The sequence below is a fragment of the Haliotis asinina genome, chromosome 6 (genome assembly GCF_037392515.1).
Source record: "Haliotis asinina isolate JCU_RB_2024 chromosome 6, JCU_Hal_asi_v2, whole genome shotgun sequence".
Lineage (NCBI taxonomy): Eukaryota > Metazoa > Mollusca > Gastropoda > Lepetellida > Haliotidae > Haliotis > Haliotis asinina.
This window is the reverse complement of record NC_090285.1, coordinates 14,115,300-14,138,655: the sequence shown is the minus strand read 5'-3', so window position 1 is coordinate 14,138,655 and position 23,356 is coordinate 14,115,300. Positions and strand designations below refer to the sequence as shown.

Sequence of the window (23,356 nt, the reverse complement as noted above, 5' to 3'; positions counted from 1 at the left end):
CACTAATACATTACTACTCAGAATTAATCCCAAGCTGCCCATGAGGCGCCAGAAGGCTATAGTTACTTGACTTATCCCACCGGGTACCCAATTTTTGCTTGGTGAACAGAGGATTTTTAACAAACCTTGCCACTTACCTAAGGTGAGACCACATGTATCACACCTGTTGGGCATCGCTGACGCCCTAGGAAACTCTCGGAAGTCAAGCTGCCAAACACAGGGACCCGTCCAATGACTCTCTGCGCTAATCTTTGCTTAACTTGAACTAACGGAAATGGGGCCGTCGCATCACAAACATGACATATGATATCTTGGCCAGTAATATGAGCATCTTATTTCCTTCGCCTGAGACACACAAATGACCCAGATACATGTAATTGTCTTGAACATCACAAAGTGAACTTTTGTTTTCAGTCCCCACTCATCGCTGAGTGCGGCGTAAAACTAAACTCGCTCAGTCCCCACTCAGCAATATCCCATCTTCATGAAGACGGTCTGCAATAAGCAATCAAGTGATTGAAAGTATGAACACCTGCCCCCTGCCCTTTCGGGGATAAGATGGAACACAGTCAACTGTTATCAGAAACATTTGGAGTGAGTGATTGAGTTTGGTTTGACGCCGCTTTCAGCAATATTCCATCAAAATCACGGCGGAGGACACCAGAAATGGGCTTCACACACTGTGCCCATTTGGGAAATCGAACACGGGTTGTCAGTGTGGCGAGCGAACGTTGTAACCAGTAGGCTATCCCAGCGCCCCACTAGTAACCTTTGGAAATGGCATCGCTGGACTTAGTTGCATCATAAAGCCATCTATTCCCAATGACTCTGTATGCAGTCGTTTAACAAAATTCGCCATTTAATGCGTCAAGATTCAATAATGCGTCTAGATTCAATGGGCGCACGTTTACCGACTCCTGTGAAAAATAAGGAGGGATGGAATAGGTGATTTATGCGAGGACCTGAGAGGCATTCACACCTAGTTAGTATGCGATTAGTTGGTACAACATTTGTATGCAATGTATTGTACTTATCTTGTGAAGATACTAGTGAGAAGTTTTGATCCACACGTATGTTTCTGTTAGTCGTTAATGTGGATCAGGTGATCATGTTTGATGACTCTGGTGATCATCTCCCGAACGTTACCGTGATGAGCGATGCCCAGTCCCTGTTTTGTTTGGGTCTGAGCTAGTGAATCTAGTTTTAGCCTCCTTTCAGCGACATCACGACGGTGATCACCAAATTTGGCTTCACACACTGTACCGATTTGATGAATCGAATCTGAACGCTCTGTGTAACGAGCGAACCCTTTAAACCCTAAAGTCACCGCACCGCTGGGTCTGTGTCTTGAAGCCGGAATATAACATGCTGCTTGAGTAACGACATGGGAACGATACCCGAACACAAAACAGTAGTTTATTAACATGTTTAGTGTACACAGTGACTTATAAAATAAGAAAAGTGATTGAACAAAATATTATAGATACATGATGCATTAAAGTGAAAGCCACATGAGCCCACAGTACTAAAGTTCTGTGATTGTCTTGATGTATCAGCAGAGATGATTGACCCCCAAAGTTCTGTATTCAGTTTCCCGCCTTCTCCTGTGCTTCCACAACCTCCCACCAGAGGGCGCCCGACTTGAGACAGTAGTCAGGGTCGTATCTCAGAACCTCATCTTCCACCAGGTACTCTGGTGCTATCACCAAATCCCGTCCAAACGTTGGATCTTCTGCCACTCTCTCGACCACGACCTCCCACCACAAGGTGTTGGGAGCCAGGTTGTAGTCTTCGTGTGGAGCCAGGGAGTCTGCTTCACCCAGCTCGGCAGCATCGAGAGGAGATTCTCGGACACTGCATGGACATCTGAGTCTCCGGACGCACTTCCTCAGTGACCACAATAGACCCACAAGGATTACTGGATTGGATGAAAAAGAAAAAGAAAACAAATTAAGCATTGTACACGGTTGAGTATTATGTTTAGGTATATCATCTTCGTTCCTCTTCGTATAGCCACATGATTTAGATGCATGAATATATATCATACATGTATAGTGGGAGCTGTCCAAACCGGAACTCTTCGAGATTGAAAAAATAATCCAGTATAGACAATGAGCCAGATTGCAGAGCTGATGCACAATCCACAGACGGGACTGAGATTTCATGCCCCCAACAACACCCCATGCCCACTCCTTTCCCTCTTCCAGACAGGTTATCGCAGTAAATCTCAGCAATTAGGTATGACGTTAAAGGATAACTAATTTTATAAATATGACGTTGTATATTATGGCGCCCTTGCAGGACGAGATCAGATACTTACTGACACAAAGGAGGAGTGCACACAGAAAATGAATCATTTCTCTGGGACCTTTTCCAAATTCTGAAATCGAGAAATACGTTTTTGACAAGGTTTGTCAGAGAAACATACATGGCATTTTAGGAAAATACATACATAAATAAATACATTAGGAATGAAATAAATCCATTTACATACAATTGAATTGACAAAAACAACCCTTGTTCAGTTCTCATGCTGATATATCTTGCATATTAGCATAAATTATCTATTGATTAATTATTGCAGTTTGGATAATGGTCATAAATCGTCGTTAATTCTAAGAATAAATACAAATAAATTATAGTTTATTTCATTGGTTCTTTGCTTTATGAAAACATACAGTCAGACAACTACACATAAATACTCGTCAATTAAGTGTACCCAAAATAGTGAGTGAGTGAGTGAGTTTGGTTTTACGCCGCTTTCAGCAATATGCTAGCGATATCACAGCGGGGGACACCAGTAAATGGGCCTCACACATTGCACCCATGTGGGGAATCGAACTCGGGTCTTCGGCGTGACGAGCGAACGCTTTAACCACTAGGCTACCCCACCGCCCCGTACCCAACATAAATTATATTTACCATAATTTTCTCCACAGAGAGTTCTGTTAACTGTGCTCTGTAACCTGAAACAATATGTCAATGTATGTATTTGCTTGTGAATTCGGCAGTACAGTGGAAACCTATGAGTTCAAACTGCCAGATACACGACAGTGTACACCCATGAAAGTAAACGAACCACTAGTTTTCTCTCCTAATTAGCGATTTATTGAATTCAAGATACAGAAAAATAGTTGAAAAAATATAATAATTTATGGAATATAGGCGTAGTTTGTTGCAACTGACCTGATGTCAGAGTACCATCAACCTTGAGGAATCTGCCCAACGAATCCTCAGGTAAAACCATCTTATTCATGCGCATCCTGCCAGTACATATTTGTGATTCTTATCAGACATATCTTGTGACAGGTTATTTGTTTAAATCAGCACTTCAGTTGTTATTGTTTCCTGACTGACATAATATGTAACTTACCTCGTCGACGGAGTTGGTATTATCTCCATATTGGGAAAATGAGACCGTCACGATAAATCGGCAGCTAATCGCAAAGACGGCATCCTGCATGGAGCTCAGCTAGTCATTCATTGTTTGTGACGTCACGGGATTATTGTCTGTGACGGCACAGCCTTAGATACTATTTGAATAAGGGCATGTAACTCTACAATTTCATTGTTCATGGCGGCGGTCTGTAAATAACGGAGACTGGACCAGATTCAGTGATCATTAGCCTGAGTATCAATATACGCAATTTGCGTTCACATGTGTCAACAGGTCAGCGAGCTTGACCACCCGATCCCGTTAGTTATTTTACGACAATTATGGGTTACTGAAGACCAATTCTAACCAAACAGAAACATGAGTCTCATTTATCACTTCAGCGGAAAATTTGTAAACAAACTTTAAAATGATCGTATTTCTATATTTTATAGACAGATTTAGGCAGCAAGAGGTTGTACAGTGATTCACAAATCACTTGGCTTACTGGATACATCTGTCATGTGTTTTTTGCGTCGATTAATTGTATTTTTGTAACGTACAATGTCAATTGATATAATATCAAGTCCGTACCAGACCTCTGAACTTTTCTAATGGCCGAGTCAAGTTTTGAGATTTCCATGATTTCTGCATATCCGTTTGTCAGAGAACACTGTACGACGGAGTAAGCTACATGCTTGCAAGGATTAGGAGGAGCTTAGTACAATTACAAGTGATTAGATGCATCAAATAATACTGATTAATGTGTATATTTTACAATCAGATTGTGAAATGAGTCAATTCGTGAAATGGCTGAACATTTCAGTCATTTCGTGAAATGACTATCATGGTCAGCCATTTTGCGCCATTTAGTGCAACAACAATCAGTATACTTAAGTCATTTCATGAAATTTCATTTCATCTATATGTGGTGGACAGGGGTTTGTGAGATGCGGCTGCTCTGGACAGAGCAAATGTCAAACACACAGATGTAAATGCTTCAAAGCCAAACCGAAGTGCAATGGCCGCTGCCAAACTAGTTTGAAATAGGTGATGTTGAAATTATGATTCACTAGATATTAAGATAAATTTGATGATATGACTGAAGTATCTTGATTGTTGTTGTTGTTGTTGTTGTTTAGCGTAAAACTAAATTCACTCATTCTCTCACATGTATATTCCAAACTATTATCAGTAACATTTGGAAGTGGCGTCGTTGGACTTTGACAGATTTGCAGAACATTTACTGATTGCCGTACAACGCGCCTCAGTTCAATAAGCTGACCCACTCCACTGATAAATCTGGGTCTAGATTTTCGAAGCTTTCTTAGCGCTATGATAGTCGTATGTTAATGTTAATGTATGGCACTTAAGACTAACTTGGCGCTAAGAGAGCTTCCAAAATCTAGGCACGGGCCCTTTGGAAAATATGTTTTCCAGAGGACACGAGAAGCATTCACACGTTGCAACTAGTTGGTACTTTTGTATGCAATTAGTCATGTTTCTGTTGCGAAGACACCAGTGAGAATCGGTTCTCAGTAGATCTGTTTGCTTCTGGGAGTCGGTTATGTGGATCGGGTGGCCAGGGTCGGTGACTGGGTTGATTGCGTGCCATCGTAATCCCAAGGAGATGATTGGACTGCCTGGACCTGAGTGAGTGAGTCAGTTAGTGAATGAGTGAGGTGTGTGCAATATCACTGCAGGCGACACAGAAATTAACACACATTGTACCCATGGGAATCTTTCTCGGGTCTTTCGAAGGTTTGATCACAAGGCTACCCCGTCTTGGTCTTCAAGTGGGATTATAATTTTACACCGTACTGGGACATAAGATACCCAACAGAAACAGTGTTTATCAAATGATGTTTGTGTACACGTGGATTTATAAAACATAAATATTAATGCAACAAAACTATAAATAGGTTTAGGCACCCGTGGCAATCCACCTCCTCGTGGTGGGTGCTGGGTAACGTTAAGAGCTCGCCAACACCCCCGTGTGGATCCGAGGGCATATTTGGTCCACCAACCTGTTTGTCGTGGGTTGCGGCCCGGTGTCGGTGGAGGACGGGAGTCTGTAGGTTGAAGGCACTGGGAGCCTGTAACCGCGTTTCCTTTGCTCAACACACCCCTTCGACCCTTACTTCACCTAGAAGGGTGGTTGTATGGACCCGGTTCACCCAATCGGCTGGTCATGCCCAGCCCTGAGCACTAACTTTCATTGCTCAATGACTGTTTGGATTGGTTTTACTCCACACAATATTGACATAATTGGTTTTGAGTATATATTGTATGATATATGAATTTTCTAACGTGATAAAATTTGCCTAGATGCTGGTGCCAGAAGACGATGGCTCATGGGCCAATCTGGTAGACTGATTACTTGTTTAATCCTTCTGCTGGAGTATATCATCCCAGAACCCTTGGTGTTGCAAGTCGGAGATCCACTTGTATATAGCATTGTCTTTACGATACTCCGTGGTGGGTGGGGAGCTAGGGTGATGAATCTATAATACTTCAACATGGCTCTGGAAACCCCAATGAAAAAGAAGCGTCATCTTGACAATGATCATGATGCTAATGAGGGCTGTCTACCTCCTAATCAAGTTGAATATTGGCCAAGATTTCTGGTTTTAGAATCTCCGGACAAGCAGCCTATCAAATTGAATCCATTTGCGATTTCAAAAGGAGTGTATGGTAAAGCAGGAGATGTTAAGAATATCAAGCGTATGAGATCTGGATCACTTCTAATTGAATGTACCAAAAGCCAGCAAGCCACCAATTTACTGTCTCGTGTTACCCTGGCTGGACTCCCTGTTTCAGTGTCAGTCCACAGGTCACTGAATTCAAGCAAAGGCATTGTAAAGGACCGTGATCACCTCCTAGATGATGTCTGAGCTTGACATTGTTTGTGAATTAAAAGACCAAGGGGTAACACATGTGAAACGTTTTACTCGGCGTCAGCACTCAGAAGTAATTCAAACAAATATTTATTTGTTTTTTTTCGTCTCTCCGTCCCCACCAAGAACTACCAAAGCATGATATTGCACCCTTGCAGTTGAACAATATATCCCAAACCCACTGAGGTGTTTTAAATGCCAAAAGTTTGGCCATGGGGTAACTTCTTGCAAAAATAGTATTACTTGTGCACACTGTGGTGAGAAAACACATGTTACCGAAGATTGCGATAGCAACTTTAAGAAATGTGTCAACTGTTCTGGTCAACATTCATCCTCCTCCAAAGATTGTCCCACATGGAAAAGGTAGATGCAGATAAATAAAATCAAAACTATTCAGAACATTAGTTACAATGAGGCTAAAAAACTCGTACCTTCCTGCGATCCAAATGGTTCCTATGATTCTGTAACTAAAGGACATGGTGATCTATGTGGGAGTGATCACTATGTGGGAGTGATGCTTTCTCAAAAGCATTACCCCTGGGGATGATCCATCTTTATCGAGACGAAACTTCACCAAGGCCGACTGGTCATTATATGAAACACTTTGCACTGATCACTTAAAAGCTGACGTTTTTGTGAATATCGAAGATCCTATACAGCTGTTCTCAGATATAGTCAATGGCATTGCTGACCAAACTATGCCAAAGTCCACTGCAACTCCACATAGACATCCACGGGTTACTAATGACTGAAAACAGGCCAGAAAGGACAGGAAAAATGCGAAAAATATTATCGCCGCCATCCTACAGTTCATAATTTAGATAAAGTGAAAATTTTAAATGTCAAGGCTCGACGCACTTTTAAACAGAATAAGTGTCAGTCTTGGAGAAATTATGTTTTCAAAATTAACTCCCGTACACTTATGACAAAGGTGTGGAATATGGTTCAAAGAATTAAGGGCAAAGGGTCCAAATCTACTGTCCACCATCTCAAGGATGGTAATAATTTATTAACTGATAAGTCTGATATTGCCAATAAACATTCTTCTTCAAATTACAACGATACCAGAAACACCAGGAGAAGAAGAGAATCAATTTTCATGGCGAAGAATGTAATGATGTATTCTCATTAGATGAACTATACACTGCCCCTGAGCAAACTCACGATACAGCAACAGGTGCTGATAACATACATTATCGGCTCTTGAAAAACTTACCTGAACCATGTTTGGAAACGCTTCTAAATATTTTTTTATTCAATATGGACTTCAGGGAATTTTCCAAGTTCCTGGCGTAATGCCATTGTAGTTCCCATTCCAAAACCTGGCAGGGATCATACAGATCCATCTAATTACAGAGCAATCTCTTTAACGAGTTGTATGTGTAAAACCATGGAACGAATGGTAAACAATCGATTAACGTGGTATCTTGAAACTAATAACCTTATCACAAATATTCAATGTGGTTTCAGGAAAAATCGTAGTACCATTGACCATTTGGTACATTTAGAATCCTTTGTCAAAATGCAATAGTAAATTAACAACATGCAGTATCGATTTTCCTTGATCTCGAAAAGGCATACGATACTACCTGGAAGCTTGGTATTTTAAAAGATGTACATGATTTTAGTTTAAGGGGTCGTTTACCTCTTTTTATTTCAAAAAGGCAGGCAATTTCAAGTCCGAGTGGGTTCTACCCTGTCAGTACATTCAGGATCAGGGTGTCCACAAGGGCAGTATTCAGTCCGTCACCTTATTTAGTATTAAGATCAACAGTATATCCAAGGTTTTAAACGATTCAGTTGATGGATCACTTTTTGTGGATAATTTTAATATTTCTTGTCATGGATAGAATATGCATATTATTGAACGGCAGCTGCAGTCGTGTTGAAATAAAATAAAAAATGGTGTCTTGAAAACGCCTCTAAATTCTCTAAATCAAAAACTGATTGCATACATTTCTGTCGTAAATATAAACCACATAAGGAACCAGAACTGCTTTTAAAGTTGTCAAGGAGGCCAAGTTCTTAGGTCTGATTTTCGATTCACATTTAACTTTTCTTCCGCATATCAAATCTCTAAAGTCCTAATGCCTGAAAGCACTTGATTTATTGAAAGCTGTTTCTATCTCAAAGTGGGGAGCGGATCAAACTACCCTTCTACACCTATATAGATCACTTGTCCGCTCGAAGCTTGATTATGGTTGTATATGGTGGAGCCTGCAAAAGCCACCTGAAGCTATTAGACTCTGTCCATCATCAAGGTCTAAGACTTTGTCTTGGCTCCTTTTGGACTTCACCACTTCAGAGCCTGTACGTCGAGGCTGATGAACCATCTCTTGAGCAGCGACGTATAAAATTAGCTTTACAGTATATAACAAAACTATATTCCAGTGAGTCAAACCCTGCATATAACTGTTTTCAATCCTCTGTATGAGGATTTATACAACAAGAAATCTTCTCTTGTTCCGCCTCTTGGTTAAAGAACCGCTTGTTTTTTTGCTGCCGGCATTGAGCTAAATAACATAGCTCCTTACCGTCTTCTTTCTTCTCCTCCTTGGCAGTTGGTTAGGCCACACGTGGACCTAACAATAACTGCATTTAAATAATCGGAATAATCAAGAATATAATCAATTAGAAACTAAATATAGCAAATACAAACCCTTATTTACAGATGGGTCCAAGGACGGTGGTGCAGTGGCTTGTGCCGCTGTCATTGGATCCAGAACAATATCTTCCAGAATTCCAGTTAAAAGCTTTTTTTTACTGCAGAAGCAAACGCCATATTAACGTCTCTTAAATACATTCAAAGACACCCTAAACACAAAGAGTATATAATCTATTCAGACTCTCTTTCTTGCCTTCAGGCTATTAAAAATGTGTCTTGTAAACATCCATCTTGCTACTGGCCAATACGACATCGTCTTCTGTTGGTTACCCAGCCACTTAGGCATTTCAGGGAATACACTGGCTGACCTTGCTGCTAAGGCAGCACTCAACAAATCTGTGACTCCACTTCTTAGTCTTTCTTTTCTTTCTTTTTAAAAGAAATCGATTTCATGACTGAATTTTGATTAGTATGTTCTGTAGACATTTGCATTTTAATTACTGGTAACTTGACTTGTTAGTGGCTGTACCCGCAAAGGGGGTTGAAGTATTGTAAAATTATTGCCCTCCTGAGAGGGTACGTATGTCCAAAAACATTCATCTTTCCACTGTTCTTAATCGTAGCATATGTGTGTTTATATTTTTGGCTAGACGTGTCTAAATTGCTAATAGCTGAAGGGATGGTTTAAATTCAGCTAGGGTCCATGCAGGTAGCAAAGGTACTGTAAGTCCCCACGGTCCCTAGTATGGTGATCTATCTTCAGTTGTTGGCAACCTATAGCCCATTTTTACATTGTATTGTCCTCTATAGATACTCTTTTCTGTGATACTCTAGTTGTTTTACTGTACTTTGTCGACAGGTGTTTTATATATAATAGACACATATTCCATTCCAGTGTTATGTTCCCGTCACGATATGGCTGAAATATTGCCGATGTGACTTTAAACATTAACTATCTTAGCGCTAAGAGAACTTCGAAAATCTAGGCAAAGGACCATTAGAAAATGAAATTTATGTTTTCGCCGAGGACACGAGTCGCATTCACAGGCTGCAACTGGTTGGTACTTTTGTATGCACTTAGCTATGTTTCTGTTGTCGAGACACCAGTGAGAATTGGCCCTCAGTAGATATGTTTTCTTCTGGGAGTCGGTTATGTGGATCAAGGTGGCCAGGGTCGGTGACTGGGTTGATTGCGTGTCATCGTAATTCCAAGGAGATGAGTTGTTTCAAAGGCATTTAGAAGTTATTGGAATCAAACTAAATAAATATGCTTTATTTATGGTATAATAAAGAAGTTGAACCATAAAACATATTTAGTTTAATTCCAAGGAGATGATTGGACTGTCTGGACCTGAGTGAGTGAGTGAGTAAGTGAGTGAGTGAGTGAGTGAGTTGGGTTTAGGTTACCGTTAGCAATATTCGAGCAATATCACGGGGGAAACACAGAAATCAATACACATTGTGCCCATTGGGAATCTTACCCGGACGGCTTAACCACAAGGCTACCCAACCGCCCCGTCTTGGTCTTGAAGTCGGATTATAATTTTACAGCAGTTATAATTACTGGGACATAAACTACCCAACAGAAACAGAGTTTGAAAAAAATAGATTTTTATTAATTCAACAAAACTATAAATAAGTTAAACACAAAAATAGTTCCACATCACATGAGCCCACAGCACTAAAGTTCCGTGATTGTCTTGATGTATCAGCGGCGATAATTGATCTCCAAAGTTCTGTATTCAGTTTCCCGCCTTCTCCTGAGCTTCCACAACCTCCCACCAGAGGGCACCCGACTTGAGACAGTAGTCAGGGTCGTATCTCAGAACCTCGTCTTCCACCAGGTACTCTGGTGCTATCACCAAATCCCGTCCAAACGTTGGATCTTCTGCCTCTCTCTTGACCACGACCTCCCACCACAAGGTGTTGGGAGCCAGGTTGTAGTCTTCGTGTGGAGCCAGGGAGTCTGCTTCACCCCGCTCGGCAGCATCGAGAGGAGATTCTCGGACACTGCATGAACATCTGAGTCTCCGGACGCACTTCCTCAGTGACCACAACAAACCCATGAGGATCACTGGATTGAAAGAAGAAAACAAAAACAAATTAAGCATTGTACACGGTTGAGTATTATATTTAGCTATTCCAAACATGCTGATAAAATATAATCTAACATAAGATCATGCATATGGTAATTTCTCGTACGTCGTGTTTTAGTTAGAGGATTCGAACCAACACTGCTGAAGCGAGGCACGGGAGCGCTCATCAGCGAGCAAACCCACCCATCCATGTTCTTCGTTTGCCTGGTTTAGATACATGGTATTATATCATACATGTATAGTGGAAACTGTCCAAACCGGTATGGCGTTAAAGGATAAATGACGGATTATGCCGCCCCTTATAGGATGAGATCGACAGGTACTTACTGACACAAAGGAGGAGTGCACACAGTAAAAGAACCATTTCTCTGGGACCTTTTTCATATTCTGAAATCAGGAAATACGTTTTTGACAAGGTTTGTCAGAGAAAAATACAAGACATTATAGGAAAATACATACATACATAAATACATTAGGAATGAAATAAATCCATTTACATACAACTTAATTGACAAAAAAGAACCGTTGTTCAGTTCTCATACTGATGTATCTTGCATATTAGTATCAATTACCTATTGATTAATTATTACAGTTTGGATAACGTTCATACATTAAAGCCGTTAATTCTAAGAATAAATACTAATAAATTATAGTTTGTTTTGTTGGTTCTTTCCTTTCTGAAAACATACACACAACTGCACATAAATACTCGTCAATCAAGTGTACTCGAAATAAATTAATTTACCATAATATTCTCCACAAAGAGTTCCGTTAACAGTGCTCTGCAACCTGAAACAATATTTCAATGTGTATATTTGCTGGTGAATTCGGTAGTACAGTGGAAACCGATAAGGTCAAACTGCCAGACACACGACAGTGCACACCCATGTAAGTAAATGAACCACTAGTTTTCCCTTCTCATTAGCGACTTATTTAAATGAAGATACAGAAAAATAGTTTACAAATTATAATAAATAATGTAATATAGACGTAGTTTGTTGCAGTCGACCTGATGTCAGTACCATCAACCTTGAGGAATCTGCCCAACGAATCCACAGGTAAATCCATCTTAATCGTGCGCATCCTGCCAGTACATATTTGTGATTCTTATCAGATATATCTTGTGACATTTATTAGTTCTCCAGTTATTATTGTTTCCTGATTGACATAATATGTAACTTACCTCGTCGGCGGAGTTGGTATTCTATCCATATCTTGAACATGAGACGATAAATCGGCAGGTAATCGCAAAGACGGCATCCTGCATGGAGCTCAGCTGGTCATTGTTTGTGACGTCACGGGATTATTGTCTGTGACGTCACAGTCTTAGATACTATTTGAATAAGGGCAGGTAACTCTACAATTTCATTGCTCATGGCGGCGATCTGTAAATAACGGAGACCGGATCAGGCAATCCACTGATCATTAACCTGAGCATCGATATACGCAATTTGTGTTGATATGTGTCAACAGGTCAGCGAGCCTGACCACCCGATCCCGTTAGTCGTCTTATGGCAAGTAAAGGTTACTGAAGACCAATTCTAACCTAACAGAAACATTAACAGTCTCATTAATCACTTCAGCCGAAAATTGATTTTCAAAGGTTAAAATAATCGTTTTTCTATATTTTATGGAAAGATTCAGGCAGCGAGAGGGCGTACAGTGATTCACAAATCACTTGGCTTACTGGATACATCTGTCATGTGTTTTTTGCGTCGATTAATTGTACTTTTGTAACATACAGTGTCGATTGATATAATATCAAGTCCGTATCAGACCGCCGAACTTTTCTAACGGCGAAGTTTTGAGATGAACACGATTTCCACATGTCCGTTTGTCAGAGCACACTGTACAACAGAATAAGCTGCATGTTTGCAGGGTTAGAAGGAGCTTAGTGTTACAATATACAAGTGATTAGATGAATCACATAATACTGATTAATGTGTATATTTTACAGTCAGATTGTGAAATCAGTCATTTCGTGATATGACCAAAACAAATCCACTCTTTTTTGTGAAATGACTAAACGCGTCAGTCAGTTCGCGTCATTTAGTGTAACAGCAATCAATACACCTAAGTCATTTCATGAAATTTCATTTCCTCTTTATGTGGTGGATTGGGGTTTGTGAGATGCGGCTGCTCTGGACACAGCAAGTGTCAAACATACAGGTGTACATGCTTCAAGGCCACGCTGAACTGCAAGTGTCGCTGCTACAATAGTTTCAAGTAAGTGATGTTGAAATTGTGATTCTCTGGATATTAAGAAAAATATGATGAAATGACTGAAGTATCTTGATTGTTGTTGTTGTTGTTGTTGTTGTTGTTGTTGTTGTTGTTGTTGTTGAGTGCGGCGTATATTCCAAACTATTATCAGTGACATTTTGAAGTGGGGTCGTTGGACAGATTTGCAGAACATTTACTGATTTGCCCTATAACGCGCCTCAGTTCAATAAGCTGACCCAATCCCCTGAAAAATCTGGGTCTAGATTTTCGAAGCTTTCTTAGCGCTATGATAGTCATATGTTAGTGTTAATGTATGGCACTTACTGACTATCTTAGCGCTAAGAGAACTTCGAAAATCTAGACAAAGGACCATTAGAAAATGAAATTTATGTTTTCGCCGAGGACACGAGTCGCATTCACAGGCTGCAACTGGTTGGTACATTTGTATGCACTTAGCTATGTTTCTGTTGTCGAGACACCAGTGAGAATTGGCCCTCAGTAGATATGTTTTCTTCTGGGAGTCGGTTATGTGGATCAAGGTGGCCAGGGTCGGTGACTGGGTTGATTGCGTGTCATCGTAATTCCAAGGAGATGAGTTGTTTCAAAGGCATTTAGAAGTTATTGGAATCAAACTAAATATGCTTTATTTATGGTATAATAAAGAAGTTGAACCATAAAACATATTTAATTCCAAGGAGATGATTGGACTGTCTGGACCTGAATGAGTGAGTGAGTAAGTGAGTGAGTGAGTTGGGTTTAGGTTACTTTTAGCAATATTCGAGCAATATCACGGGGGAAACACAGAAATCAATACACATTGTGCCCATTGGGAATCTTACCCGGACGGCTTAACCACAAGGCTACCCAGCCGCCCCGTCTTGGTCTTGAAGTCGGATTATAATTTTACAGCAGTTATAGTTACTGGGACATAAACTACCCAACAGAAACAGAGTTTGAAAAAAATAGATTTTTATTAATTCAACAAAACTATAAATAAGTCAAACACAAACATTGTTCCACATCACATGAAACCTCAGCACTAAAGTTCTGTGATTGTCTTTATGTGTCACCGGCGATAATTGATCTCCAAAGTTCTGTATTCAGTTTCCCGCCTTCTCCTGAGCTTCCACAACCTCCCACCAGAGGGCACCCGACTTGAGACAGTAGTCAGGGTCGTATCTCAGAACCTCATCTTCCACCAGGTACTCTGGTGCTATCACCAAATCCCGTCCAAAGGTGGGATCTTCTGCCTCTCTCTTGACCACGACCTCCCACCACAAGGTGTTGGGAGCCAGGCTGTAGTCTTCGTGTGGAGCCAGGGAGTCTGCTTCACCCCGCTCGGCAGCATCGAGAGGAGATTCTCGGACACTGCATGAACATCTGAGTCTCCGGACGCACTTCCTCAGTAACCACAATAGACCCATGAGGATTACTGGAATTTATGGAGAGAATTTAGGTGGTGAATTGTACAAAAATTATTAGAGGCATCGCACACATACTGATGAGACATCACTATTTTAAATCATGACTATCTCTCATCACAATGCCAATTAGAGTGAGAGTGGTTTCATGAGGTATCGGCATTATTGCAATGATGCAGCGTCGTCTTTTAGGTAATGGTCACATTTTACAATATCATATCTATGGTAAACGCTGTTTTAGTAATGGTTAACGCTGTTTTAGTAATGGTTAACGCTGTTTTAGTAATCTACATGATCAAACACATGTTTTCATATATCCTAGTCGGGATTCAAACCCACAGTGCCAGAACGTGGCCCCCTAATTAGCAGTGCACATGGACCGTCATCTAGAAAGTGATATTTTAAAATAATCTTTACTCGTGAATGCCCAGTGCTATGTAGAAAGTGCTCAAGAGTAACACATGGTCTCAGAAAAGTACAAATTTCATCACGCTCTGTTTTCTTAACGTGCCAATTTATAGAGAGGGGTATAAAATTTCGAAATCATGACTATCTGTCCGACGTCCATTTTTGTGGAATCAACACCGTGGTGCCTGAGTGGTTTAGATGGCTGACTTTATGTGCGGGCGATTAGGTGCCTGACTCTGAGAGTGTGGGTTCGAATCCCGGACGGGAGACAACCCAGCAAAATTACTAGAATCTTTATATTACCGGGAAAGTATAATCCCAAATTTAACATGTCTCATAACACTTAATCGTCAGTTATATGTTTTAGACACACACACACCACACACACTCTCTCGCTCTCACGCACACGTGCTAGCACACGCAAGTAAGCATGGGAGCACACACACACACACACACACACACACGCACGCACGCACGCACGCACGCACACACACACACAGAAGTTCTATTTGTTCTTCCATACGCCGATGAGTTCATGTACACGAAATTGTAGATGTCGGCTCCCATCTACATGTGTTACCGTAAATTACACAAAAATCGAAAAATACTTACTGACACAAAGAATAAATGCACAGAGAAAAAGAACCATATCTCTGGGACTGGTTTCCAATTCTGAAATCAAGAAATATATATTACTCAATGCTGATACAACACCGGCAGGTTATCTCCATGCGTACATATGACTAAATTGAAGAAAATAAAACACAAAAAATGTAACAAACGCATTGCATTTTATAATCAAACGAAATGACTAAAAAAATCCAGAATATTATCACGTGTTCTCTTATCACACTTGTGTCTTCCAGATAATTGCTTACTTATTTTTTTTGTATTTTAGATAACGTACTTAAATTACTGTCTTTAGTTTTTATCGTCGAGAACAAATACAAATGGACTATAGTTAATCATTGTCAGTTGGTTATTTTAAGAAAATACACACAAGCAACACTTGAGTCCTCCTGAATTAAATAAATCTAAAACTGATATTTACCATAATGTTCTCGACAATGAGTTCCGTTAACGACGCTCGGTAACCTGAAACGAAACAATAAGGAACTATTTGAACATGCGTATCTTTCGTGGTGGAATGTTGGAGTATATCGAAACAATCCAAACCTAAGTATACATCCATGTGTTATGTAAGTAAGTGAGTTTAGTTTTACCCTGCACTCAGCAATATTCCAGCTATATAGCGGCGGTCTGTAAATAATCGAGTCTGGATCAGACAATCCAGTGATCAACAACATGAGCATCGATCTGTGCCATTAAGAACCGATGACATGGGTCAACCAAGTCATCGAGCCTGACCACCCGATCCCGTTAATCGCCTCTTACGACAAGTACAGTCGCCTTTTATGGCAAGCATGGTATGGCAGATCTTGTGTCATATTAATAGTTTAAATAAAATTCCCTGTTCCAGTTGTTTCCTGAATGAAATAAAATGACTTACCTCGCTGAAGGAGTTGGTATGGTCTGCATATCCGTAACATGTGACGATACATCGGGAGCTAATTGCAAAGACGGCATGCTGCATGGAACTCAGCGCATCATTGTCTGTGACGTCACGGGATTGTTGTTTATGACGTTGCGACCATAGTTATCATTTTGATCAACGGCAGATAACTCTAATCGTCGAGGATGGTTTTGATACGGAGTCAGCAATATATCGATGCGATATTCCTTTGAACGGAATGGATTAGGGTATTCATTTAATACTGAAATTAAAGGGAGCTGACATAGTTGTATCATTACGTCATTTTCCATATATGATGACTGTTCTGTGTTTCATTATAAAGGAATGGGTGTACTGCGCGTGCTTGTTCAATTCTGTTGGCGCCTAGACCGAATTACTGTTCTGTGTTGGCAATCCTGTTCTTTTATACAACTGGCAGCCTGGATTTTTTATGCCTCGCCATTATTTCTGTGGACTGTCGCGATCGTCTCACTCCTGAAAATAAATAAATGCGGACAGATGTTCCACAGACGTCTGTTGGGTGCTTTTGCTGAAAATTATACTCTATTTATACTTTATAAATATGCTATTATTCGCATATTGCGTGCACAGGTAGATTGTTTTGGAGTACAGGTCAAGCGAAGAATCTTTGTTATTTTGTGAACGGATCATTTGTGAACGGATCAACGAACAGTGTCTTTAGAAGTCATGAAAGCGGTCATAAAATTCCTTTGAACCAATGTCAGACATACCCATAATTGAGTTTCCACTTCACTAAATCAGAAACACTTGCTCGCCGAGCCAGTGTCGTGTGCAAACCTTCTGAAGATGGCAGGGCCAGACCGGAAGCGGCGGGACCAACTCTCATTGCTGTCATCCATGGAATTTACAAAATTTACGTTGGTAATGAAAAACAGCGGAAAGCACCCGCTTTATTAATATATCGTGAATACAATCGGAATACACTTGGCATACGTTTAAAGAGAGTCAGGCATGCGGTGGGCATAAGATGGAGTACGCTCGTCATGCACACTGCATATGCACCTATTTGCAGGAGGAAAATTGTGTTGCGCAAATCACATGCAAGTGATGTGCTAAATCAGAGACCATATACCGATCGAATTCGTTATTTATACGCCACGACTGCTTAATGAAAATGTTTCATGATGGACTTAGCGCTTGATATACGTACAAGTGTGACAGCTTCTCTGCCCCCTGTTTCTGTGTGTAAGTACCTTGCCATCTCCTGTTCGATACCTGTGTGACGCTGGCACTCTGATAATAATGGTGCAGCGTTAGTCAAAATACAGCACAAACGGGAGAATATTGGGAACTAATTTCCAAATTAGACATGGCCATTCACTTCCATACTGCTTGATGCTATAGAATGATGTCATCACTTCTTACAATCTGCGATACTACAAAAACGTATCTGGTTACAATGGGCATCATCGAACATGATACTAGAATTGGTTTGGTCCTCGCAAACAAAACATAACGAAAACATACTGTCCTGATCCACAGTACGTTCTAACCATGTGACCTGAATTACGATACCCAAGAGCTAAGCACAACGAAGTTGTGTCCCTTTTGTTGTTCCCTTTTGTTCTGGTGCCGTTTGACGTGATAGAGTAAAATCGGAATTGTTTTGGTCCTCGCAAACAAATCATAACGAAAACATACTGTCCCGATCCACAGTACGTTCTAACCATGTGACCTGAATTACGATACCCAAGAGCTAAGCATAACGAAGTTGTGTCCCTTTTGTTGTTCCCTTTTGTTCTGGTGCCGTTTGACGTGATAGAGTAAAATCGGAATTGTTTTGGTCCTCGCTAACAAAACATAACGAAAACATACTGTCCTGATCCACAGTACGTTCTAACCATGTGACCTGAATTACGATACCCAAGAGCTAAGCATAACGAAGTTGTGTCCCTTTTGTTGTTCCCTTTTGTTCTGGTGCCGTTTGACGTGATAGAGTAAAATCGGAATTGTTTTGGTCCTCGCAAACAAATCATAACGAAAACATACTGTCCCGATCCACTGTACGTTCTAACCATGTGACCTGAATTACGATACCCAAGAGCTAAGCACAACGAAGTTGTGTCCCTTTTGTTGTTCCCTTTTGTTCTGGTGCCGTTTGACGTGATAGAGTAAAATCGGAATTGTTTTGGTCCTCGCAAACAAAACATAACGAAAACATACTGTCCTGATCCACAGTACGTTCTAACCATGTGACCTGAATTACGATACCCAAGAGCACAACGGAGTTGTGTCCCTTTTGTTCTGGTGCCGTTTGACGTGATAGAGTAAAATCAACTCTTCTCACTTATGAATTTTTAGATCGACATTGCAAATTATACAAAAGCACGTGATGCTAAGAAGATTCCATGTAAAGAACATCCTCACATATTCCTTTTGTTGCTGTGTCAAGAACGTAAGGATATGTGCACCTATTTTAGCATAACAAAACATTTAGGAAAATACCCAGCAGTGTATGTCTACCAACCCACCAGAGTATTTGCACTTGAATCTATACCACTGGATGGGAAAATTAAAACATTTTTTAGATATTTTGGTACTATAACCCATGGGACGACCAGGAACACCAGGGTGGGTTGTCGTTAATTTGTATCGTCGCAGTAAAATAGAACCAGTGGGTTGTCTGTGCGACTCTTGCTCATTTTGTCTACCAGATTTGCAATATAAAAGGCTTTAGGTCATGTTTCAAATACGTTTAAGGTAGACATGTGGTGGACATGTGTGAATTTGGTACACCACATCCCCACCAATCACTAGTACTACTTCTCGTAAGAGGCGACCAGCCAAGTCAATAACCGTGGGTTACGTCCCCTGAGTCGGTGGAGGATGAACTTTTCTAGCCAGGAGTGAGTGACCGTAATTTTACGCCGCACCCAACAAATATCCCAGCTATATGGCGGCGGTCGAGTCCAGACAATCGAGTCCAGACAATCGGAACAATCAGGACACCATGAACATTGATCTACGCAACTGGCATACAATGACGTGTGCCAACCAAGTCAGCGACTCTGAACCCCCCCTCCACCCCCCAACCCACCCACACCCACACCCACACCCACACCCACACCCACACCCACACCCACACCCACACCCACACCCACACCCACACCCACACCCACACCCACACCCACATCCACACCGCCCCCAACCCCCCAACCCGATCCCGTTGGTTGTCTCTTACAAGAAGCATGTTTTACTGAAAATCAGTCATTTCTTACCCGGATGTTCTCGGATCTACGGTTCTTTTGTCCAAGTTGCTCTCTTGACTTCATCTTGAGTTACACATGATAGGATGAACACCTGGTGCCTTTGACTAAATTGTGTGTTTTGGTGTGTATGTAAAGCATACATGTATAATATTCTAGAACGCGTTGTATCATGAGGTCAATTTAATAAACATACCCAATTTCGTTCTGCTCTTCTAATCATTTTCGTTCGAGTGTATATCATGTGTATTCATGGTGCATTGTCTTTATAACACTGCATGGCGGGCGGGATCGTAAACGAAACTTAAACACAGAATATTGATTACAAATAATCCTGATAAAGAATCCTGATCAGTTGCACACTGACAACCTTTCCAGGGAAATGAGACTTTAGATGCAGCATCTACGGGTACTCATTTCATAGCAAGCCATGTAAGTAAATCAGGCTACTACAGTCTTAAAAGCTTGTAACAGGATACCACATGCTACAAACCATTTCACAACTGATATGTTTGTTGCAGGCTGATATGTTTTGGTCTCCACTCATAGACTACTGAACACACGCAAAGGTGCTGTGAGACAAGATCGAGTTTCACTGGTATGACTGAGGTTAATGTAGCTTCTTAAAAAGAAGATAAGTGTCGAAGGTTTTTCTTATGTCGAAGGGCGCCTAGTGGTTAAAGTGTTCGCTCGTCACGCTGAAGACCCGGGTTCGATTTCTCTTATGGGTACATAAGTGTATGTATGTATGTATGTATGTATGTATGTATGTATGTATGTATGTATGTATGTATGTATGTATGTATGTATGTATGTGTGTGTGTGTGTGTGTGTGTGTGTGTATGTATGTATGTATGTTTGCGTGCGTGCATGTGTGCGTGTGTGCGTGTGCGTGCGTGCGTGCGTGTGTATGCACATATGTACATTTATCGTACTACTCACATAAATGTTACACTAAGCGCTCTTCTATTATTTTCCATGAACCCTATTCACAAGCGAGGTACATTGCAATGTACCCCGCTGCCAATGGCACCTCATTCGGTACTTTGCAGTAGCGCTTCTTTATCGCGAATAACATTGAAACATGCACGATGCACGGAACTTACCGATGTTTTGAGAATGCAAATCAATGGAAGGGAGATAACTCTCTTCTTGTGTCATCTGCAAAATCTAGCTATGGCTTCGAAAAGATTTGCCTCGCATTCCAATAGATATATTTTGACAAAACGTTCAAATGTAGTCCCGGTGAATATTAAGAAGGGGAATTACACCTCGGCGACTTTACTGAGCAAGATGCGTTTCGAATGGTTTGATTCACAGAGCTTGAAATGCAAGATCCGATGCACATGCTGTTCATTTTCTCTACTGTCTTGACGGAACCAATATTTTGCCTAGCCTAAGAGCCAAATGAGACTATAATGCGACTATTTTTAGAACACCGTCTGGACAATCACCTACAACAACCACCTGCAACCCCATAATCAAAACTGAAGATTTGGGCTGAAACTGATCTTCAATAACCCATACTTGTCGTAACAAGAGACAGACGACATCGGACGGTCATACTCACTGACTGGGCTGACATTGCTCATGTTGTTGACCATTGGAATGTTTGACCCAAACGCGATTATTTACAATCCGCCGCCATATAGCTGCAGTATTGCGGCGTTAAACAGCCAACCAAAAACCAGTGTACAACCAACCAACAAACCAATGTCGGATAATCCTGAAGTGTTTCAACTGAACAGTTCATTCAGACAAGGAAAGTACTTCCCACCTCACCAGCTGTACCTGTGTTCCAATTGCAGGGACCCGTGAAGGTCCCGGGGTAGAATAGGCCTTCAGCAACCCATTCTTGCAACAAAAGGCGACTATACTTGTCGTAAGAGGCGACTAACAGTATCGGGTGGTCAGACTCGCTGACTTGGTTGACCCATGTCATCGGTTCCCAATTGCGCAGATCGATGCTCATGTTGTTGATCACTGGATTGTCTGATCCAGGGTCGATTATTTACAGACCGCTGCCATATAGCTGGAATATTGCTGAGTGCGGCGTAAAACTAAACTCACTCACTCACTGAATCCAATTGCAGGCATCTGCTCGAACAAAACCACATCCTTATACATTGGTGAATAACAATTCGGACGAACATGCAAAATAGAAATGTACACGTGTTTCTCAAAGAACTTGAAATAAACACATTTAAATAGGTCCTGTATTTTAACGATTTAGAAGCAGATAGATAATGTCTTGCATGTAAACTGTATATAAGTATCATTTTCTGTCAGTGTGCAGTGCATAAGAAATCTTTGAATCAAAGAACTTGATTAAATTCTGTTTAGTGAAACTTTACATAAATGCAAATGTCGATGTCAGATGTAAATCCAGAGCCCTTAACATCCAAGCAATATTTATGTAAAATTCGATGTGAGGTCATAGTTATATATTTTAACATTTTAGAACTATGTGAAATCTATTTACGTTGTACACATAAGTTCTCTCACAGTCAGTTAAAAATGTAGAATGGACCGGAGACCGCCACAAAAAATTCACACACTGAAGGATACAAAGCCCGGATCCGTGTACAGTTTGTATCTGAAGTCGTCAAGGTCATACACTTATCATATTGTTTTTTTAAGAAAACAGTATAACTAATTGAGACGTTCAAAATCTCCCACCGAGTGATCAACGTCAGTAATTAGTTTAACCGATATTGTAATGGTTACTATGGCAACAAATCAAACATGGACATATAATAATTGGGTTAAACTGCCAAAATAATAACACAGCCTTTGAACACACACTCCCAACAGCGAACATCATAATTAAGGCTTTTAGGAGTAAAAATGTACTGTGGTTGGTTTCTGCGATCTTGGTAAGAGCTTTTTGAGGAGCATACACAGTAAAGCAGAATTGTTTGTGAGTATAATTTTACGCCGCTATTTCCAATATTGTAGACCAATGGGAATTACGGATCATAGTTAGTGAGGTCAGTATAGTTTTACGCTGCTTTTAGCCATATTCCAACAATGTCACCGGACACCAGAAATGCGCTTCACACGTTGTGCTCATACGGGAATTCGAACCCTGGTCTTTGGTGGGAAGAGTAAACGCCTTAACCATTAGGCTATCAGACCACCCCAACAGAGCATGACAATGTGGAGAATTGATCCTGGGTTACTTTCAATATATTTACGGAAATTCGGTGAACACCAACTAACCACATTCTACCAGACCCAGTCAATGAAGTCATTATAAATTCAAGGACATCATATTTGCTAAAACTAAAAAAACAATCACTATAATCTTACTGCTCAGTTACGCAATGAGCCGAGAAACTGATTGACGTTTCAGTGAACACCAAGACCGGTGAACACTATGGTATTTCCCATGATCGCACATTGGACCAAGGCCAGCGAACGCAATTACTGTGAACTTCATGGCACTAACCACCATGGCAGGTAAACACCAACACTGTCAACATTATCGCAGCTGCGTCATGAGTAGTAACAGGACATTATCACTGAAACGTCAATCAGTACCCCCCCACCCCCAACACCACCCACCCACC

The 23,356-nt window shown here is 40.8% G+C and overlaps 1 protein-coding gene across 1 annotated transcript; it reads right to left on the bottom strand.

Moving 5' to 3' along the window:
* Window positions 1-14,294: 14,294 nt before the first annotated feature.
* On the bottom strand, window positions 14,295-16,610 carry LOC137288162 (uncharacterized). The gene is made up of 4 exons (XM_067820581.1): window positions 16,534-16,610; window positions 16,075-16,118; window positions 15,636-15,695; window positions 14,295-14,626 (listed from the first exon to the last, which is right to left on the bottom strand). Exons 1-4 carry the CDS (start codon window positions 16,608-16,610, stop codon window positions 14,295-14,297), a joined length of 513 nt encoding a protein of 170 aa, XP_067676682.1.
* Between the last annotated feature and the right edge of the window lie 6,746 nt (window positions 16,611-23,356).